Genomic DNA, 17,785 nt, shown 5'->3' with positions numbered 1-17,785 from the left:
TGGTTGTGGTTAAGGTTTGGGTTAAGCAGTAACCAGTTAGTGATGAGGCTGTACATATGCATGGATGTCAGTGCAGTGCCCTAAGAATATAGCTGAGTGAACCGTTGTGTGTGTGTGTGAGTGTTCTTGTATTTTGTGTCTTTGTGAGGACCAAAAATTGTATAAAGCATACGAAGTGAGGACATTAATTGTCTGGTCCTCACAGTCTTTTGGGGGTTAAGACCTGGTTTATGGGTAAGGGTAAGTGGCTAGGGAAATGCATTATGAGTGTCCACACAAAGAATGCAAAACCTGTGTGTGTGTGTGTGTGCGTGCGTGCGTGCGTGCGTGCGTGCGTGTGTGTGTGTGTGTGTGAGAGAGAGTGAGACAGACAAAAGGAAGCAGGCTCCATTCCACTTGCCTGGCCATTATACCATGTTATGTGACAGTAAAGTGGTCTCGTATACTCAGACTCACCAATTGGTTGTTTTTCTCTCACCAAATCCACAACATCAACATTCTCTTCGTTGCAGCTAACTTAATTGCAGTAGGCAAAATAGTTTCATATCCTAATTTTCCTTCCCCAGAATTAATGAATTGCTCAATTAATTTGTTTGATAACAAGGTAACGCATATCTCTGTACATATATTTAAATGTACACTTATCTCACCATTTTCCCAACTCACAAAAACAACATCACATGACACTAAATGATGAAATATTCGACCCAAAGGATCCCGCTTAATAGGAAACGGATAAATGTTGCTTCCTGCAGGCGAGAGAATAATTACACTATCTAAACGTGGCTCATACATGATCCATGCCTCCCACGTTATGGCAGGGTAATTTTGTTGCCATGGCGATGCAATCTGCTCCCATCACTAGTTTTACACCAGATTGGAACCAGAGGGACGTCCACAGCGTCGGATCCATGCTCATGTTGAGTGATAAACGGTGTGTTGCAGACGTTCTAACCTGTGCATTCATGTTGTTACTGAGTTGAGAGTGGTTTGTTGTTATTTGTGGGGAGATAAATAATACTTACTAAATAAACACAAAACATTCTTGTCATGACCCTTGACCTTTTACTTTTAGCATTTTGGTTAGAGTTTAGTTATTGTCCTGTATTTATTGGGGTCTTTTTTGTATGTTTTTTTCCCCTCCCTGTGTAATTTGTGGACTTCGCTTCCTGTTTTATTTTGTAAACAAGCGTATGCCTTGTCTCTGTCTGCCTTTACTTCCTGCAGTCTCTCATTTGTGTTGACTACCTTCACCTGTGTTGTATCAGCTCGTTATCTCAGTTCTTTGTTGTGTTTGTTCCTCATGGTCTCTTGTGTTTTTTGCACCTTTGTTGTATGTGTTTGTCTTTGCCCTTTATTTTATGCGTGACCTTTGTTTTCTGAACCATTGTCAAGGAGTCCAAAATGTCCGTGTCCATGTAAAGACCAAACATCGATCACAACAACAAAAATCACCACCGGTTGTGAACTGCAGCTTTAAGTCCTTCAGTAACTTGGATAATATGAAATACTTAAGTCTGCTGAACTTCATTTTTAAACAATCTTTAAGTTAAAGTTATCTGACTGGCCTCCAACTCTTTCGATTTCAATCTCAATTGGTTTTTATCTGATTAAATAAAAAAATAAAAAAAGTCCTCATATCCCACGGAGACAAAGCAACAGCCAGGATTTTAATAAATTCAAGGATTGATTCTCTCTTTTTTTGTTACAAGCCCTCTCATAGTCCAGGCCAATCTGGAATCTGTATTTTCTCCTCCACATTTGGCAAATTGACTACGACTGTAAGTCTGTAACAATATTATATTAGTGCTACAAGCATATCAGTGAATCTTAGGTGAACGTGAAGAGTAGGTGGGAGAATGTAAAGCCGGGCAGATAGATGCCACCGCAGTTCACCACCGCAGTTCACCACCGCAGTTCACCACCGCAGTTCACCACCTTCACCACCTTCACCACCGCAGACCCCGAGCAATGAGCAGATGCATGTTGTCATAGCAATGGCTGTTGTGTGTTTAGACACAGTTTACAAACTCCAGCGTTTAAGAAGCAGAATGTGTGCTGAGGCGTCATTACTTAACAGGAATCAATAACATGGACACAAAATATCTGACTTTTTTTCTAATTGAGAGATCCATTTAGAAGACATATTTAAAACTCCAAAAAAATATTTTTCACTCAGGCTTCATGGTTGTGGAAAACATGGCAGCAGGTGATTTTTTATCTCACCTCTCTCGCTCACTCTCTCTCTCGTGTTCTCTCTCTCTCTCTCTCTCTTGAAGGATCTTTAACCTCTCCTCCTCCCACACAGATCTTCCAGGCGCTTTCCTCTGCCTGGAGGCTTCGTGGACTCAAACTGCTAGTAAAATATTAATAAAAATGATTTTTTTTTTCTTAAAAAAGGGAGATAACAGTGAGAATGATGGAGTGGAGATACAGTGAGTGGGCAACACTAGTTCATTATCAGCTGCGTGGTGGAGAGAGGAGCATATGCACAGTGGCGGACACAGTGAGGAGCATTCTCGGCACACAGAGGTGGGTACTGTCAGATTTTCAATTTAGCTCCAATTGATTTAATCATTTTTGTTATTGCCACTGTTACGAATAGGAAACAGCAGCAGCGGTGTCTCTTTAAATCGGACACTGTAATGAGTAAAAGTAGTTTTTTACGATAGCAAAGTTTTAATACTTGTTTTTGGCAGCATCTGCTACAGATTCTGTGTCTTCATGACCATTTGAGTCAGAGACACAAGCAGGGTATCACTGCTTTTTACTCCGTTTCATTAAGTCAGAGGTTCTCAATTTTCTTTTTCACCCTAGAACTCCCTTGTGTTTCCCTTGGAATGATTATTTGACTATAAATGGTTTGAATAGAAACTAATTTCTAGACTATTTTTTTTGAAAATAAAAATTTGTTTACCATCTGTTGTACTAGTGTACAAGTAAAAATATTGGCATTTATATTGTGTATCATGAGAACCGATGATTCTGAAAATGGCTGTTTGCCACAGACCCCAGTTTGAAGCACTTACTTATTTCTCTTGTTTGTACCCAAATGTTGAAATGCACTTATTGTAAGTCGCTCTGGATAAAAGCGTCTGCTAAATGACATGTAATTTAATGTTTGAGAACCACTGCAATGGTTAATATAGCCGCTTTATTATCACGTTATAATTTTAATTCTTGCAATGCTGTGATTGATATGTATCAATTTGGTGACTAGAAATTTTAAAAGGAGGAAAAAGAAAGTTATCTTGACTTTTACTCTTTGTTCACACGTCTTTCTCTCCTCCACTGAATCACAAAACGTGTGGACCTTGTTGCTGCTGCTGTTTGCGTGTCATATGCATATAGGTTCTAATCTGCAGGAGTTATTTCATAGAAAAAGTGGGGAGCTGTTGACATGATAATCAGCTTTTCCTCCGTTATGTGCATCGCATTGGTCGTCACTTTTATTACACACCAGCATGGAACCTAAAGAATTTTTTATCTTTGACCCTGATGCATCATTCTGTGACCTTTGAGCCTTAAAGCCTTACATTTGAAGTATATGCTTATTATGTACTTAGAATTACTTATTTCCAATTATTATTATTATTATTATTTTTTTTTTTACTGTTTTCTTTATTGTTACCTGTTGTTGTGATAAGTAACTACAGGTTGATGTAGTCGCGGCAGTGACGTAACCACGCGTGTATACGTGAGGACGTTGTTAGGTACGTGCCTGTGTTATCCAGGTTAGCAGTAGCAACTAAAGTCGGAATAAACCAGCTCATTATCAACACGACGGTTTGGTTCCTCCTTTATTATGGACACATGACACCTGTCTTCACTGTTGTGGGTTTATCTGTTAGTGGGTCTGTCCTTCTGTTAGCACCTTCCTGTCTACAGTTTTTGACGGGTCAGTTTTTATTCTAACCATCTTTATTTTCCACCAGTTTTTAGTAACCATCTCCTACACTTTTCAGCCAATTTCAACAGTTCATAGATCAAAATGTTCGGCTTGTTATCACTTAATATCCACTGGCATCAGACACTTGAATCAAGGGACACAACATGCCCATGCTGGTTCTTAGTATATGGTTTGTCTGCATCTCCCAACATGGTTTTAGTAGTGATAGTCCCCTTGTGCACAGATTACCTAGAAAAGCTCCAGATCACAGGAAAATCAGTGTTTGTGATGCGCTTGCTCGCTATTTCTGAACTGATCAAAGATGCTACTCAATCCTTTTCCCATCAGGGCCCTGATCTGTAAAAATGTACTATATATGCCTGCCAGTCTCGGCTCAAAGGTACAATGCCACCCACTGGCAATAGGAAATTACATATTTTACGCTTTGATGTGCAGTTTGAGCAGATCAACTTCACAATTGGTGAGGAAAGATGCTGATGATGCTATATTGTAGAAAAAACGTTGGCTGTGGCGACATGACAAATCTGATGTTTTGCCTTGGAAGAAGACGTTATGATAACTGAAGCATAAACTATCCAGTCTGACTCAAACTTCACATGTTTGATAAGAGTCTTTGCCCTATTTCATTCCAAGTACACGTCAACAACATCATTCACTCTGTATACTTCCACTATCGCAATAGCACAACTCACAACACCACCATTCAGATTAACGCCCTCATTACTCCCCATCTTCATTTATACCACTCACTCAGGTCTTTCTCGTACTCAATAAATTAAAACTTGGCCTGGATGCAGCTGCTCGTATTATCACTGAAACCCTTCCATAAACCACATCACCCCTGTCCTGCAACATCGGCACTGGCTCTGTCCCCCCCCCCCAAATCAACAAATTAAAGTCAAAATTGCTTATTTCTTGCAGAGATTCATATTGAAATGTAACAGATAGTCCCATTGGGGATTCCTCCTGGTGGTAGACTGGCTGTGTAGTGTGCACAAGTCGAAAAAGAAAATGTTAGAATGTGATAATTAGTTGTGTGGAGTGAACACTTCAATCTGACAGCAACTTTGAGTGTCACAAGTTATACGATGCAGACGTTGGCGCAGCTACGTGGCCTCAAAATACACATAAATCAACCTTTATTCCTAGGTCATAACATGCTTCCCTGTGTCTTTTAAACTTATAACTCTATTCGTAAAAATCTGCAAGTAGAGATAACAATGATGTCACGCTGAGGGTTTTTAATCTCAAACTGGACAAAGACATTATTACATACACACCCACTGTCATTTGCGCGTGTGTGTGTGTGTGTGTGTGTGTGTGACAGAGAAGGTCAGGTCATATAAAAAGCTGCTTGATGTCTGTCTGCTTGTGAGAGCTGAGCAGAGAGAGGTCCTTTCCTTTTACTGCTCAACTCCAGACTCTCTATTACACTCTGAAGATCTTACCTGACGGAGATCAACTGTTAACAATGAGTGGTGAGTAACCATCGAGCTTTTAATCGTTTTCTCACTGTAACTTTAGGAGGAGAATGGTGGCTGTTATACACAACTAGGCCAGATCCCTGTTTCTCAGTATGTTTTAACACAGTCTGAAGTGGCTCTTTACTGAGGGGTGAACTCAGCTCTGCTTTCAAATAAGACGTGGAGTTCAATATTAAAACATTTACTAGCACTTTACCTATGATCTTTATAGAAATGTCTGTTGTCCATCTTAGGGTTAATGATACTTGTTCAAGTTTCCTTGCTTTTGGATTAATGTTAAAATGTTGTGGAGATGGTGGATGTTTGGGTTTTCAGTTAGAGTTAGTGCACTGAGGTCATTGCTTTGACGAGGCAACAAGTGACAAACAAGTGCTGTTTTGGTACAAAGACCCAGACCAGGACTCGGTCATGGCTTGGTCCAAGTTGGCTTGGACGGCAGCATTGTTGCACATTGTTTTCGCAAGTGAGATAAGGCTGAAGGTTGCACCGAAAAAACACTGTCATTTTATGTTTTTCCCTGCCTTTATACAGAAGTTACGATTCTCTGTCAAAAATCAATAAGAGAAAAACAACTGTGCTTGGTACCCCAATGGAAGGTTGTCCAAAACTTAGACTGGTTGAGAAAGACAAAGAAAAATCAAGAAAAAATCACCTCTCAGTTGGCCCAGTACGTTCCACATGGTAAGGAAATGCCTTACCAAGTTGAGTTGTTAAGGCAGTAACCAGTAACCACGTCAAACACAGGATAATGTTGGATAAAAACAAGAGAAACATGAAGGTTTAACCACAAAAAGCAGGACAGCAACTGTCTCTTATCCATAACTCAGCATAACCGGGGAAATCACATGTTACAATGAAAGTTTGGGATGAGTTTCATGGCAAAATTCTGGTGAAACAGGAACAAGAATAAGATGAATAAACCCAATAAATACTGTATAATTATATAATAAAACACAAAATAAAATAATTCAAGTTGGAAGGTGAAAAGAATAACAAGGATAAAAGGATAAAGAAAGCAGAAGAAGGACTTTGAAGTGTGTTGAAGAACCTGTGGAGGGCACCTGAGGCAGCTGTAGTATTTCTTCATGCATCTGGTCTGTAAGGATATAAGGTGAAGAAACTTTTTTTTCCTGTAGAGGAAACATTACACTTCTCAGAATACAGCCTGCCATTATTATTTGTTAGAAGAAGAAGAAAGAGACTAAGACGAATATACTTAACAGTCACTGTAACATTGCGGATGCCAGACCGAGATCCCCACGAGAGTGTACCAATGAAGAACATCACAGATGAACGCTGTAATAAACATCCAGACCAAACAAGCAATGAAGGTATTTGAACAGAGGGGAAAGAGGACTTAGAGAGCAACCATAGTTCCTCTCTGTCTTGGACTGGGTTTTGGTCTCCAGTACACTCTGTTATTGTGCACTTGACTAACTTCTAGCATGTGCCTAGTCCATTACCCTAACCTAAAACGCACAGTATGTCATTTCTGCCACTAGAATTCTCTCAATCAAAAAAAATAAAATAACAAAAGACATAGTTTTATGAAAGTGAGAAAGTGATATTCTCTCATTTGGTTTCTCTGAGTGTTTGCATGTTATGGGGAGAGCCTTTAGCGGCACAACGCACAGCAAACATCAATGAGGATTCTTAAGCCATAGTGACAGATGGACAACTTAAGTCATAGCAGAGATAGTAAAGTGGATGATGTCATTTAAAGGTCATCAGAATGGATTTAAAGAATGTTGGAAACATTTTGGCAACAAACATACCTGTACCATAAGTCTGGTTGTTTTTAGATATGTTATTGCAGAAATGTCACATACTATATATTTAACCATTACAAGTAAAGGCTTAACAATAAACTTAAAACATTATCTAACCAGAACCCTATAAAACCAAGTCTTAAAAGTGCAGTGTTTACAGATTTAGGTGGATATATTGGCAGAGATTGCATATGCTATCCATGAGTATGTTTGTTTTCAGCCCTACTCCTCTATAATCCTGTATAATCCTATTAATCCTATCCTATTGCCTTGGAATAGGCCTTTTACATGCTCTTTAGGCAAGAGCATGTGGTTTATGTTTTGAAGTGGAAGTTTACTACATAAACGAAGAACAACATCACTTTCACTCACTGTAGTTTCCTGATATGTTTGGGAAAGGAGGGCATGAGAGGAGGAGTCCTTTATTTGTTACAATCTGCAGTCTGGACCGTTATGTCTAATAGTGAAATTAGTCCTCACACAGATAGAATGACATGAACCCTCAAGTGTGAATAGTGCTGTGTGTATGTGACAGATACGTATGTGAACCTTAGAACAATGGACAAAAGAAAACCAATAGACATGAATGACACACACAGAATAGATGAAGTCTTTGGAGATCACATGTTTAATGCTTTCCCACAGGGAAAATGTAAAAACATGAATGTGCCAGTGTGCAGAGTAATCGTACTGGATATAAAGAGGAAGCACATGAATAGGTCGACATAAGACTTCCAGTATATTGGGTGAGGGTGATTCACAGGAAATATTGAAATCTAGATAGGTAAGGAGAAGTGACACCAACTGCCACGTGCTGCACACAGACTGCTTGGTGTTCTCAACATGGGGAAAGCAAGGTAGGACAGCTCAGTGTTTTTAGGTTTTTCAAATATTTCAGTCGTTTTATCAGAGGGCTAATCAGACTAAAAGGGCCATTTGAATATTGTTACAGTTTGTATATCGTTTTTAACATTTTTGACAAAAGATCACAGCAAAGGTTTAGATACACAGAGTCGAGATTCCCCCTTTTATAGTCTTGCACGAAAGGCAGGAGTATAAAAAAGCCTTCGTTTCATAATGCGGAAACCACAACTGTACTATACATATTCATAGTCATTGGCGGCTTCACAAAACTTCACAAAATCAGAGCAAGTACCTTCACCACACACTCACAGTCCTCACTGAAGAATCACTCGCTCCACATCACATCACTCGAGAGAAACTGCACCTTATTACATATGTATATTTATATTTATACTTATATTTATATATATAAGTAAATAATTTCCTACTTGTATTACTTACTTGTATATTGTTTGTTTGTTTATTTGTTTATTATCTATTGTTGAGCTGCTGTAACGCCGTTTTCTCTCCACTGTGAGATAAATAAAGCTATCTTACATCTGTAATCGATTAAATACTGGTTCAAGCTATTTTGGATTGGAGAAGAGCTGCAGCCTTTTTTAAAGAAAAAAAAATCCAATTCATCTGTTACTTAATGAATACTGAGTCAGCAGTCGGTTTTATGAAATTTGCCATCCAACGGCTCCTTCTCTGTCTCTTCTCCTTCACATCATTTTTCACTCTGTATTGTTCCTTTTTCTGACTGATTTCATTGCATCTGGCTCAGTCAGGACATCTGTCCTTGCACACAGCTTTTTGAAATTCCTCACATTTTTCAAAAATAATCAACTTTTTTTAACCCCTCTATTGTTTCAGTTAATGCATCCAAATAAACTAAAGGAAATTTCCAAAGAAAATTATCAATAGAGTGATTTTTACACTTTACACTTTAATCTAAGCAGGTGCTGACTTGAAATAAGTAGTGTGATTGCAAAACAAAAAAGCTCTAATACATTCAAGCCTGCATCAGTTCACACCTTTAGTTTCTTCATTACTGTGTAATTACTGTGTAATTGCTGTGCTGGGTTTCATCAATTTCTTTGAAACCTTTTCCTTTCCATGTCAAATTGCTTCTGTTTGATTCGACTCTTCTCCATCTGTTTTTGAAGAGTGATGCTTTCATTTCATGGTACAATATCACAGTGTGAATATCTGTTTGTTAAATCCATCCTGTCTATAAGAAAATCAAAACAAACCCTTCTCTCCTTTCCTAGTCTCCCATGAGACCCGTCTCCTGGACCAGGTGCTGGAGCTGATAATGAACGAGAAAACGCCGGCGAGTACGAGTCTTTTCCTGAACGAGGACTCGGACAACCCCCCCTTATCTGACAGAGGAGACATCAGGAGGCGCTTACACAGTGAGATGGAGAGGAGAGCCGACAGTCTGAAGGAGAGGATGAATGCCCTCGGCTTTACCAGCGTAAAAGGTTTCATCAAGGGAAACCTGTTTGTCCTGTTCACGACCGCCGCTGTGGCTGTGGGTGAGTGCAGTGACTTTGACACGGGGGTAGAGTGGGTCATCCTGCAACAGGAAGGTCGGGGCTCGATCCACGGCTCATGCCAATGTTTCCCTGTGCAGGACACCCAATTTAAATCTTTAACAATGTTTTTTTCTGTCGACAATAGATGTCCACTGACTTTCTGTACGTTTTTTGTGTTGGTGTGCTTTCAGGTATAATACTGGGCTTTGGCCTTCGCTCTTACAACCTGTCCCTGAGGGAGATTAAGTACTTTTCCTTTCCTGGGGAGCTCCTAATGAGAATGCTCAAGATGGTGGTGATGCCTCTCATCGTCTCCAGTCTAGTGACAGGTTGGCTTTGACTTTAAAATGTGACCATATCTTTATTTTACCCCCATTTTGTACTTTTGGTGCACATAATATTGCCTGTATCGTATCATTTATTATCAGATTTTGACGAGGTGTTTGTAATATTTAAGAGCCAGCTGTGTCTCTAATCCAAACTGTAGTGCGTAACTTAACAGATATAACACTCAGACCACTGTCAAATGACTTCACAGCTCCACACAACTCTTTCTCTGTTTCTCAGTGCAGTGTGTAAGACCTCGTGTCACAGACAAGAGGCAACAGCAACACTGTGCACTGTGACTGAAAACAAAAAGAAGCACCTATGAAAGGTTTCACTGTGAATTGCAGTTCCTATAAAAACATGGTCCTTCAGTCAGGTCTGATAGTATTGCTTGACAGAGTCTGTATTCAGATGAAGAACACAATATACAAATAATATAACATAAAAGAGTTATGCACCGCAGCTTTAGATGTAAGTTACTCACAAAATCTAAATAAATCTTGACTGCTGACATTATAAAATCATTCTCCTCTGTGTCAGGTATTGCTTCCTTGGACAGCAGGGCATCAGGTAAAATGGGCGTGCGTGCGCTGGTCTACTACATGTTGACCACGCTGATCGCTGTGTTCATTGGCATTTTCATTGTCATGCTTATTCAGCCGGGGAAAGGCGGCAGAGACAGTCCTATGACCAGTGGAAGCGTCGAGACTGTTCAGGCGCTCGACGCCTTTCTGGATCTCATCAGGTAACCAGAGCTTGGGAAACGTTTCTCATTGTTTTTAACGGACTTGAAAGACTCCACACACATATTTATTTAACAAAATAATCTGGCACTTTCAGAAAAATGCGGCGAGGTAGATGAGAAGATGACACTCTTCTTCAAAAATAATGGATGAATTGTGTGTGTGTGTGTGTGTAAATGACTCTTTATGATCATTAAACTGTTGTACTGAGTTGTAATTTGACCTTTTTATTTATGTTTTTTTTAAATCTCAGGAATATGTTTCCCCCCAATTTGGTCGAGGCTTGTTTCAAGCAGGTGAGGACATCTCTCTCTTTTCTTCCTTTATATATGAATTTAAACAACTTTAAGAACATGTCTCCTATACCTCAGACAACGTGAATAAGACATTGACCTCCTTTCACGTTCATTCTAAAATCCCAGTTGATGTAATGTAACCTTCAGGGACTTTTCACACCTAAACATAGTAACATGTTTACTCTCTCTCTCTCACACAGTATAAAACTGCTTACAAAAAGGTTGTTCGTACAAGGACAGTGACTGTGACTCAGAACTTCACCAACTCTGTCAACGTGACAGATTCCAATAGCAGCGTGCTGCACACCGTACAGGTGAGTAACACACAACAAAAACAACATTATTTAAAGATCATATACAGAGGATGAACCAAGAATATTCAACAACATAAAGAAATATTAAACACTTTAAACCAAACAAATATAATATCTCCATTGTTCTGTGTCCAAAAGGTACCAGGACATATGTGTGAACTCATCAAACCCTACCCCTTTTTTATAGCGTGCCTTTAAACTTTAATGTTTTGCAAATGGTTTAAAGTTTTCTACTTTAGTTGCCATATTCGTATAAACTACACCCTATAAATCAAAAACAAGTAAAGAAAAGACAAGATTCAGTGTGAGATGCATCCTGTTCCATTATATATCCATCTAGTTTGTTGTTTCGGAACAGCTGTTTGAATTTATCGTTATTATTATTTGTTCTCACAAACTACTTATTTAATGGGCCTGTTCCTCTCAGATGATATTGTTTTTCCCTCAATTCAAAGAGTGTTTGGATGCTGTCAGGTATTTGGTTTTGGCTTTGAGCATAATTTGTGCCGTCTAGAAATTGAACAATTTTTTTTTTTTTATTTACTTGAATGTAAAGTGGTTTATTTGTTATTTTAGAGCTGGATTTGTGCATGACTTGGTTATTCATAAATGTTGGGTTTCAAACTCTTACAAAACATCATAATTTATACATTTTTTATATCCCACTTATTATTCCAAGAAATTATATTTCAAATACAACATTTCTTCTAACATATACATCATTTCATTCACTCTATGTCAACTTAAACCATTTAAAAAATGAAGGTTAATATAGGTAAATAATGTGGGTTCTTTTGGCAGGAGACAGTGGAGGAGACAGTCCCCGTGGCAGACTCCTCCAGTGGACTGAACGCTCTTGGTCTCGTGGTCTTCTCCATGTGCTTCGGTCTGGTGATAGGGAACATGAAGCAGAAAGGTCAGGCTGTCAGAGACTTCTTTGACTCCCTGAATGAAGCCATCATGAGGCTGGTGGCCATCATCATCTGGTCAGTGCACATTCAACAAGCATCATAACACATTTATTATTACTGTAGGTCACTGGTCTTGGTCTGTGCACCCTGTCTGTTAGCTTGCAGTGGTTGATTTGCCTACACTATAAATTATTTTTCCAGGTTTTTGCAAGTTTTAACCATAAATTATACATTAATAACATCATTGTCTTTTTACAGGCTTTAAAATATAATATATTTTTTTTATTGTGAAATTACGATCGGTGGGGTTATAACAGGAAACATTTCAAAAATGGCCCTGACGTCACAGTTAAGCATAGTCTCGGGGCTGCAACTAACGATTATTTTCATAATCGATTAATCGATTAATCGTTTGGTCCATAAACTGTCAGAAAATGTTGAAAAATGTTGATCTGTGTTTCTCAAACCTGGAAATAATTAAGTGCTCATATGTCTTCTTTTGTCCATAAACCAAAATTATTCAGTTTTAATGCTGTTTTATAGAGCAAGAAAAACAGAAAATACTTACATTTAAGAAGCTGAAAAATCAGAAAACGTGTTTTAATTGAATAAAAAAAACACTTATACTGAGAAATCGATTATCTAAATAGTTGAAAATTCCTTTAGTAATTGATTAATTACAGATTAATAGTATAATCGCTGCAGCCCTAGCACAGTTGTGCTTTACAAGTGACTAATCACAACAACATGGCATCACTGTGAAAGAGGTCAAACACAGCATTTATACAGGAAAATACTGCTTATACCAAGAAATAAATTCAGAAAAAATACTACTTAACCACAGTACTACATAGCAGAACTAAAGTTACAGCAAACAGCTGTTAATTAACATAAATTTACTATATCATTATATTGTAACCTACTGTGAAAGGGCAATATCAAAGACACAGTAACTGACTGTAAATGCAATGCTCTTTCAAATATTCTACAGTACTAGGAATTATAGATGCTCAGCATGCCTGTCTGTGTTCTCATATCGAGCATTTTCCTCTGTGCTTTAATAGGTACGCTCCAGTGGGCATCATGTTCCTGATTGCAGGGAAGATTATAGAGATGAACAATCTGGCAGAGGTGGGCGGTCAGTTGGGAATGTACACCGTTTCAGTCATCGTGGGTCTCTTCATCCACGGCCTCGTTGTCCTGCCGTTGCTTTACTTCATTGTGACCAGAAAGAATCCGTATCGCTTCATAGGCGGTCTGCTGCAGGCACTCTTCACTGCCCTGGGAACCTCATCTAGGTGAGACTCATCACCTGTCCTGCTGGTACTGAGGATACTGTGTCACTGACTGACTTAAGAATGTGCATAAAATAAAAAAGGAAAATGGGCAGTTAAAGAACAAAGGGAAAAACACATCTAATATACACAAACATTTAGGCTTTGCTTATTACAGTACTTTAACATGATGTGATAAATACCCTATAAAGATGCACAGTATAGCTAAATATTTGAGACGTCCAGGAGGAAGGTGTGGGTCAGTGGTAGAGTTTGCCTTCTCCATTCTCCCAACCCCACAGTCATTCCAGTGTCTATGTGTCCCTAAAGGACACCATCCAGTCACTGGGATTGGAAGGCTTGAGATTGGAAGGCTCGAATTGCATAATAGTAGAATTTTTGAACATGTGATATGTATCCTCTGAGATGAATTGTGTTGAATGAAAAGATGAATCACTGCCCTAATACATACTTAACATGTTAACATACGAACCATGACGCTTCAAATGTCTCTCCCTTCCTGCTCCAGCTCTGCAACGCTGCCCATCACCTTCCGCTGTTTGGAGGAGAACAACCATGTGGATAAAAGAGTGACTCGCTTCATTCTCCCCGTGGGCGCCACCATCAACATGGATGGCACGGCCCTCTATGAGGCTGTAGCGGCCATCTTTATCGCTCAAGTCAACAGCATGGACCTAGACTTTGGCCAAATTCTCACCGTGAGGTAACGGAGAACATGTGATCACGTGACCTTCTCAACCTATTTATGCAGCGTTTTTATGTGAACATGAAAAGGCTATTATCAAATCATAATATCCTACAACACACTGTACTGTATATGTGATTGGGAGTACATATATAGTATTATAACATTTTCCTTATGAGCCCTTTAGGGCAGAAGTTTACTTAACTCAACATAGCAATTTGAAACAATACAGTATGAAAAGGGCAGAAGCTAAAAATTCTATTTTTGACTGTTTTATCTTCAGTGCACATTGAAATCATACTGGAAACGAGCATATTTTATATATACAGTAACACTTTGTATTACATTATACTAACAACATAGTAAACATTAAATTATTTGTCAATTGCAATTGACAATTACCATAATTTAAAGATAATTCTATGTCCCACTCATGTTTCATCATTATTACCAAGCTATTACTTGGTGATTACTATAGAAATAAGATAAGTTAACCATGACAACACAACAACCCCTACTATTACCATACTATTACCTCATTGTTACTGTACTGTAATATAAAGTCATACTGTATGTTAAAATAGCAATTGGATATTTTCCACAAATTGTTCAGCCCTTTTTCTCCCAGCAGCAGTGCACATGGTGCTGTTTGTTTATTTTGCTTTATTAAATGTCTTCGCTCTCCTTTCCTCCCTACCACCCACGCAGTATCACAGCAACTGCTGCCAGCATCGGAGCAGCAGGCATCCCTCAGGCTGGCCTGGTTACCATGGTGATTGTATTGACATCGGTGGGACTGCCCACAGAGGACATAGCACTGATCGTCGCTGTGGATTGGTTCTTGTGAGTTACCGCTAAATGTCAGCTTGATGGGGATTGGTCTGTGTTCTGTTCTGTGGCTTTGGCAGACTAAAATGTCATAGGAAAGCTTCAGCAAAACCCAAAAGGTCCCACCACTACAAAGGTTACTGATGCATAATGCAGCGTGCTGGATTAGAAGGTCTGGGTCTTGCACAGTGCAAGTGTTTTCATCTCAGGCATACACAATAATAGCTTCTTTCTGTGTGTTTCCCTCGAACACTTCAGGGACCGCTTGCGCACGACCATCAATGTGCTGGGCGACTCGCTCGGTGCAGGCATCGTGGAGCACCTTTCCCGCGAAGAACTACAAAGTCAGGACACTGACGTGGGCAACTCTGTCATCATGGAGGACGATCGGCCCTACCAGATTATCAGCCAGGACAACGACACTCTGAATCACCACAACAGCGAAACCACAATGTGAAACAATGAACCACACACTCATTTTAGTTAGAAGTCTGGCTTACAGTTGTGCAGCAGCTACAGTATGTGCTTGAGATCCTCACAATGTCCTAAACTTCCATCTTACTCTCAAATCCAAAAAAGTGTGAGGTCTGGCCCTCTGGCTGTTTGGTGACAGGAAATACAAGTGCACATGCTGTGTAGGAAAGGTTGCATGTTCACTATCTGACTTAACTCCAGTTATAGTTTGTGTTTTGTTGTGCAAAACTGTTTTTTTTACAAAGTTCAATATATCATTTAAGAGCTGAAAGACATTTCCAGTTCATGTTCAAGTTTTGCGTGACGTATGATTTCCACACTCAGACAGCAATGAAACCTACCACCAGCGTCAGTATTCGAAAACACTGTATCATTAGAATGAAAGCCACAGCATTTCCAATATACTCAACCTTAAATACCACAAATAATCAACAAACACATACATAGTCTTAGAATTTAACTTTATGTGTACTTAACACAGAACTATGGTGAGGAGAAACTTTGCTACTTACTTGGGTCGGTGTTTTGAAAGTGACTCAGTAGCATGATTTACAGCCATTGCTTTCTTAGAAATAGTATACACACTGTCTGAGTATTTTGTGTATTTCTTCAGTGATGTTGCTATTACTCCAAGTGATTTTTTTTGGAGTAATACTGTATTTGGTCTTAAACGTTTGTTTTCTTAGTTTTTTCCCACTCAAATCTTCAGTATCTATTGTTTCAACAGTTAAAGGGTCATATCATACCAAAACACTTTGGTTTGATTTTCTTTTTTCTCTAAGGTTTTGGATATGTTTAATGTCTGATTAGATTTCTTTTTTTAAAACTATTTTAGTTTGAATTTGCACCTGAAAAGTCTCTGTTTTCTGCATTGTACTTAAAACTGAGCATGCAATTTGAATAGGGGTGTTAAATTGGAATATCATATTATAGGTTAATCACTGGGTGTTTTTGTAAACGTACTGTGAAGAAGGTTTGTGATCGCTTTGAGGAATTTGAATGTTCAGTTGCTTTATGCTTTTTATTGTTGGCTGAGGACAGTGTAACACGTCATTAGTGAGAGTGAGAGTGAAACGCTATATACATTACCATTAAATTAAAGGTTCTGATTACTTTGTGCCACATTTGTGCTCATGAGGAGGTTTTCACGTCAGTTTTGATGCTTGTTGTGATTTCAGTTAAAATGTAATTTCTCATACAAGAAGAGCAGCTCAACATTTTTTGATGGGCCGCTTATGAAAAATGGGAGAAATAAATGGCTCAGGAATAGAACTGTGATTATCATTATTGTGTTTGTGGCTACCCCTGGTGGAGGATGTTCTCCTGGCCCAAAACCCTGCTCCTCTGAGAAATTATATTTCTCTTATTACTTAACCCTAACGTTCAATTTAAATGTCAAAAGTTTATGTTGTTGTCGTAATGCCTTAAGACTGCAAGTCATTTCAAAATTATCGTTAAAATGAACGTTACTTCAAAACAGAATTGCAAGAGTGAGAATTCACACTGACAATAACACGTGTTTACAATAAAAAAATAAATAAAATGAAGTACACCCTTTGCTGACCTAAAATGTAGGTGTGTCATAAGTCAGTGGCAATGTGGGTTGTCCTCCAAATGTTGGGTTGGTTGTGTCCACTCAACACCTAACCCCACATTGCCTCTGATTGCTGTGCCAGCAGCATGTGACTGGGTGACAGATGTGTGAGAGGAAAAGTGCTGAATGTGCAAGTAAATGTGTGAATAGCAACACTGTAGTGTAAGGCACTACACTTGAAAGTTGTAAAGTGTAATCCTTAATACGTTTGTTATTATCAATGTGATTTTCTTTTTTAATGATTTTGTATGATTAGTATAATTAGTATAAGTGCATGACATCACGTTTCCACCGCAGTTGTCAAACTATCTCATTACCTCGCACTACCTCAGATGTGCTCGCCGCTCAGAGCAGCAAAGATCATTACATTAAAGTGCAGAGCATAATTAAGATGTAGTGTGTTATTCGTATAATGATATATGCAATATTTAACCTGCTCATTTTGAATGCTACCATTTGCTAATTTGCACAAACATAAATTACTGTGCCTTTCTGCATGGAGTTTGCATGTATCTGTGTGTGCGTGGGTTATCTGCGGGTTCTCCAGTTTCCTCCCACAGTTCAAAAACATGCAGATTTATGGGATTGGACACTCTAAATTGACTACAAGTGTGAATGTGAGAGTGATAGTTGCTTGTCTCTATGTGTCCCTGTGATGGACTGGCGTGGGTGGTACAGGGTGTACCCCTGCCTTTTGGGGAGGGGGGGGGGGGTACTTATGTCATTAGTTTTACAGAAATGTGGGTTTAAAATAAGATACAATCTGATTAT

The 17,785-nt window shown here is 38.9% G+C and overlaps 1 protein-coding gene across 6 annotated transcripts; it reads left to right on the top strand.

The window, feature by feature from the left end:
- The first annotated feature begins 2,102 nt into the window (after positions 1 to 2,102).
- slc1a6 (solute carrier family 1 member 6) lies at positions 2,103 to 17,400 on the top strand. 6 transcript variants are annotated; one of them, XM_058638374.1, is made up of 11 exons: positions 2,103 to 2,532; positions 9,281 to 9,547; positions 9,739 to 9,876; positions 10,415 to 10,619; positions 10,871 to 10,913; positions 11,114 to 11,227; positions 12,029 to 12,213; positions 13,203 to 13,436; positions 13,942 to 14,136; positions 14,827 to 14,961; positions 15,205 to 17,400. In XM_058638374.1, the coding sequence occupies exons 2-11, from the start codon at positions 9,325 to 9,327 to the stop codon at positions 15,401 to 15,403; spliced, it is 1,671 nt and encodes a 556-aa protein (XP_058494357.1). In that variant the 5' UTR covers positions 2,103 to 2,532; positions 9,281 to 9,324; the 3' UTR covers positions 15,404 to 17,400. The 6 variants fall into 6 exon arrangements, 5 of the variants coding, with proteins under 5 accessions (XP_058494357.1, XP_058494359.1, XP_058494355.1 ...); XM_058638376.1 differs by lacking the exon at positions 2,103 to 2,532 and adding an exon at positions 6,450 to 6,505; XR_009241329.1 differs by lacking the exon at positions 2,103 to 2,532 and adding an exon at positions 6,512 to 6,725 and having other exon boundaries at positions 14,827 to 15,118; positions 15,205 to 15,274.
- The last annotated feature ends 385 nt before the right edge of the window (positions 17,401 to 17,785 follow it).

This window comes from Solea solea, chromosome 9 (assembly GCF_958295425.1).
Source record: "Solea solea chromosome 9, fSolSol10.1, whole genome shotgun sequence".
NCBI lineage: Eukaryota > Metazoa > Chordata > Actinopteri > Pleuronectiformes > Soleidae > Solea > Solea solea.
Note: the sequence above shows the minus strand (reverse complement) of the source record. Positions and strands in the feature narration are given on the sequence as shown.

Bases quoted from the DNA above. Each gene is read 5' to 3' on its own strand.
- slc1a6 (XM_058638372.1), top strand. From the start codon at position 6,635: ATGCCAGACCGAGATCCCCACGAGAGTGTACCAATGAAGAACATCACA. The intron at 9,877-10,414 runs GTTGGCTTTGAC...CCTCTGTGTCAG, and splicing joins CGTCTCCAGTCTAGTGACAG to GTATTGCTTCCTTGGACAGC. The intron at 14,137-14,826 runs GTAACGGAGAAC...CCACCCACGCAG, and splicing joins GGCCAAATTCTCACCGTGAG to TATCACAGCAACTGCTGCCA.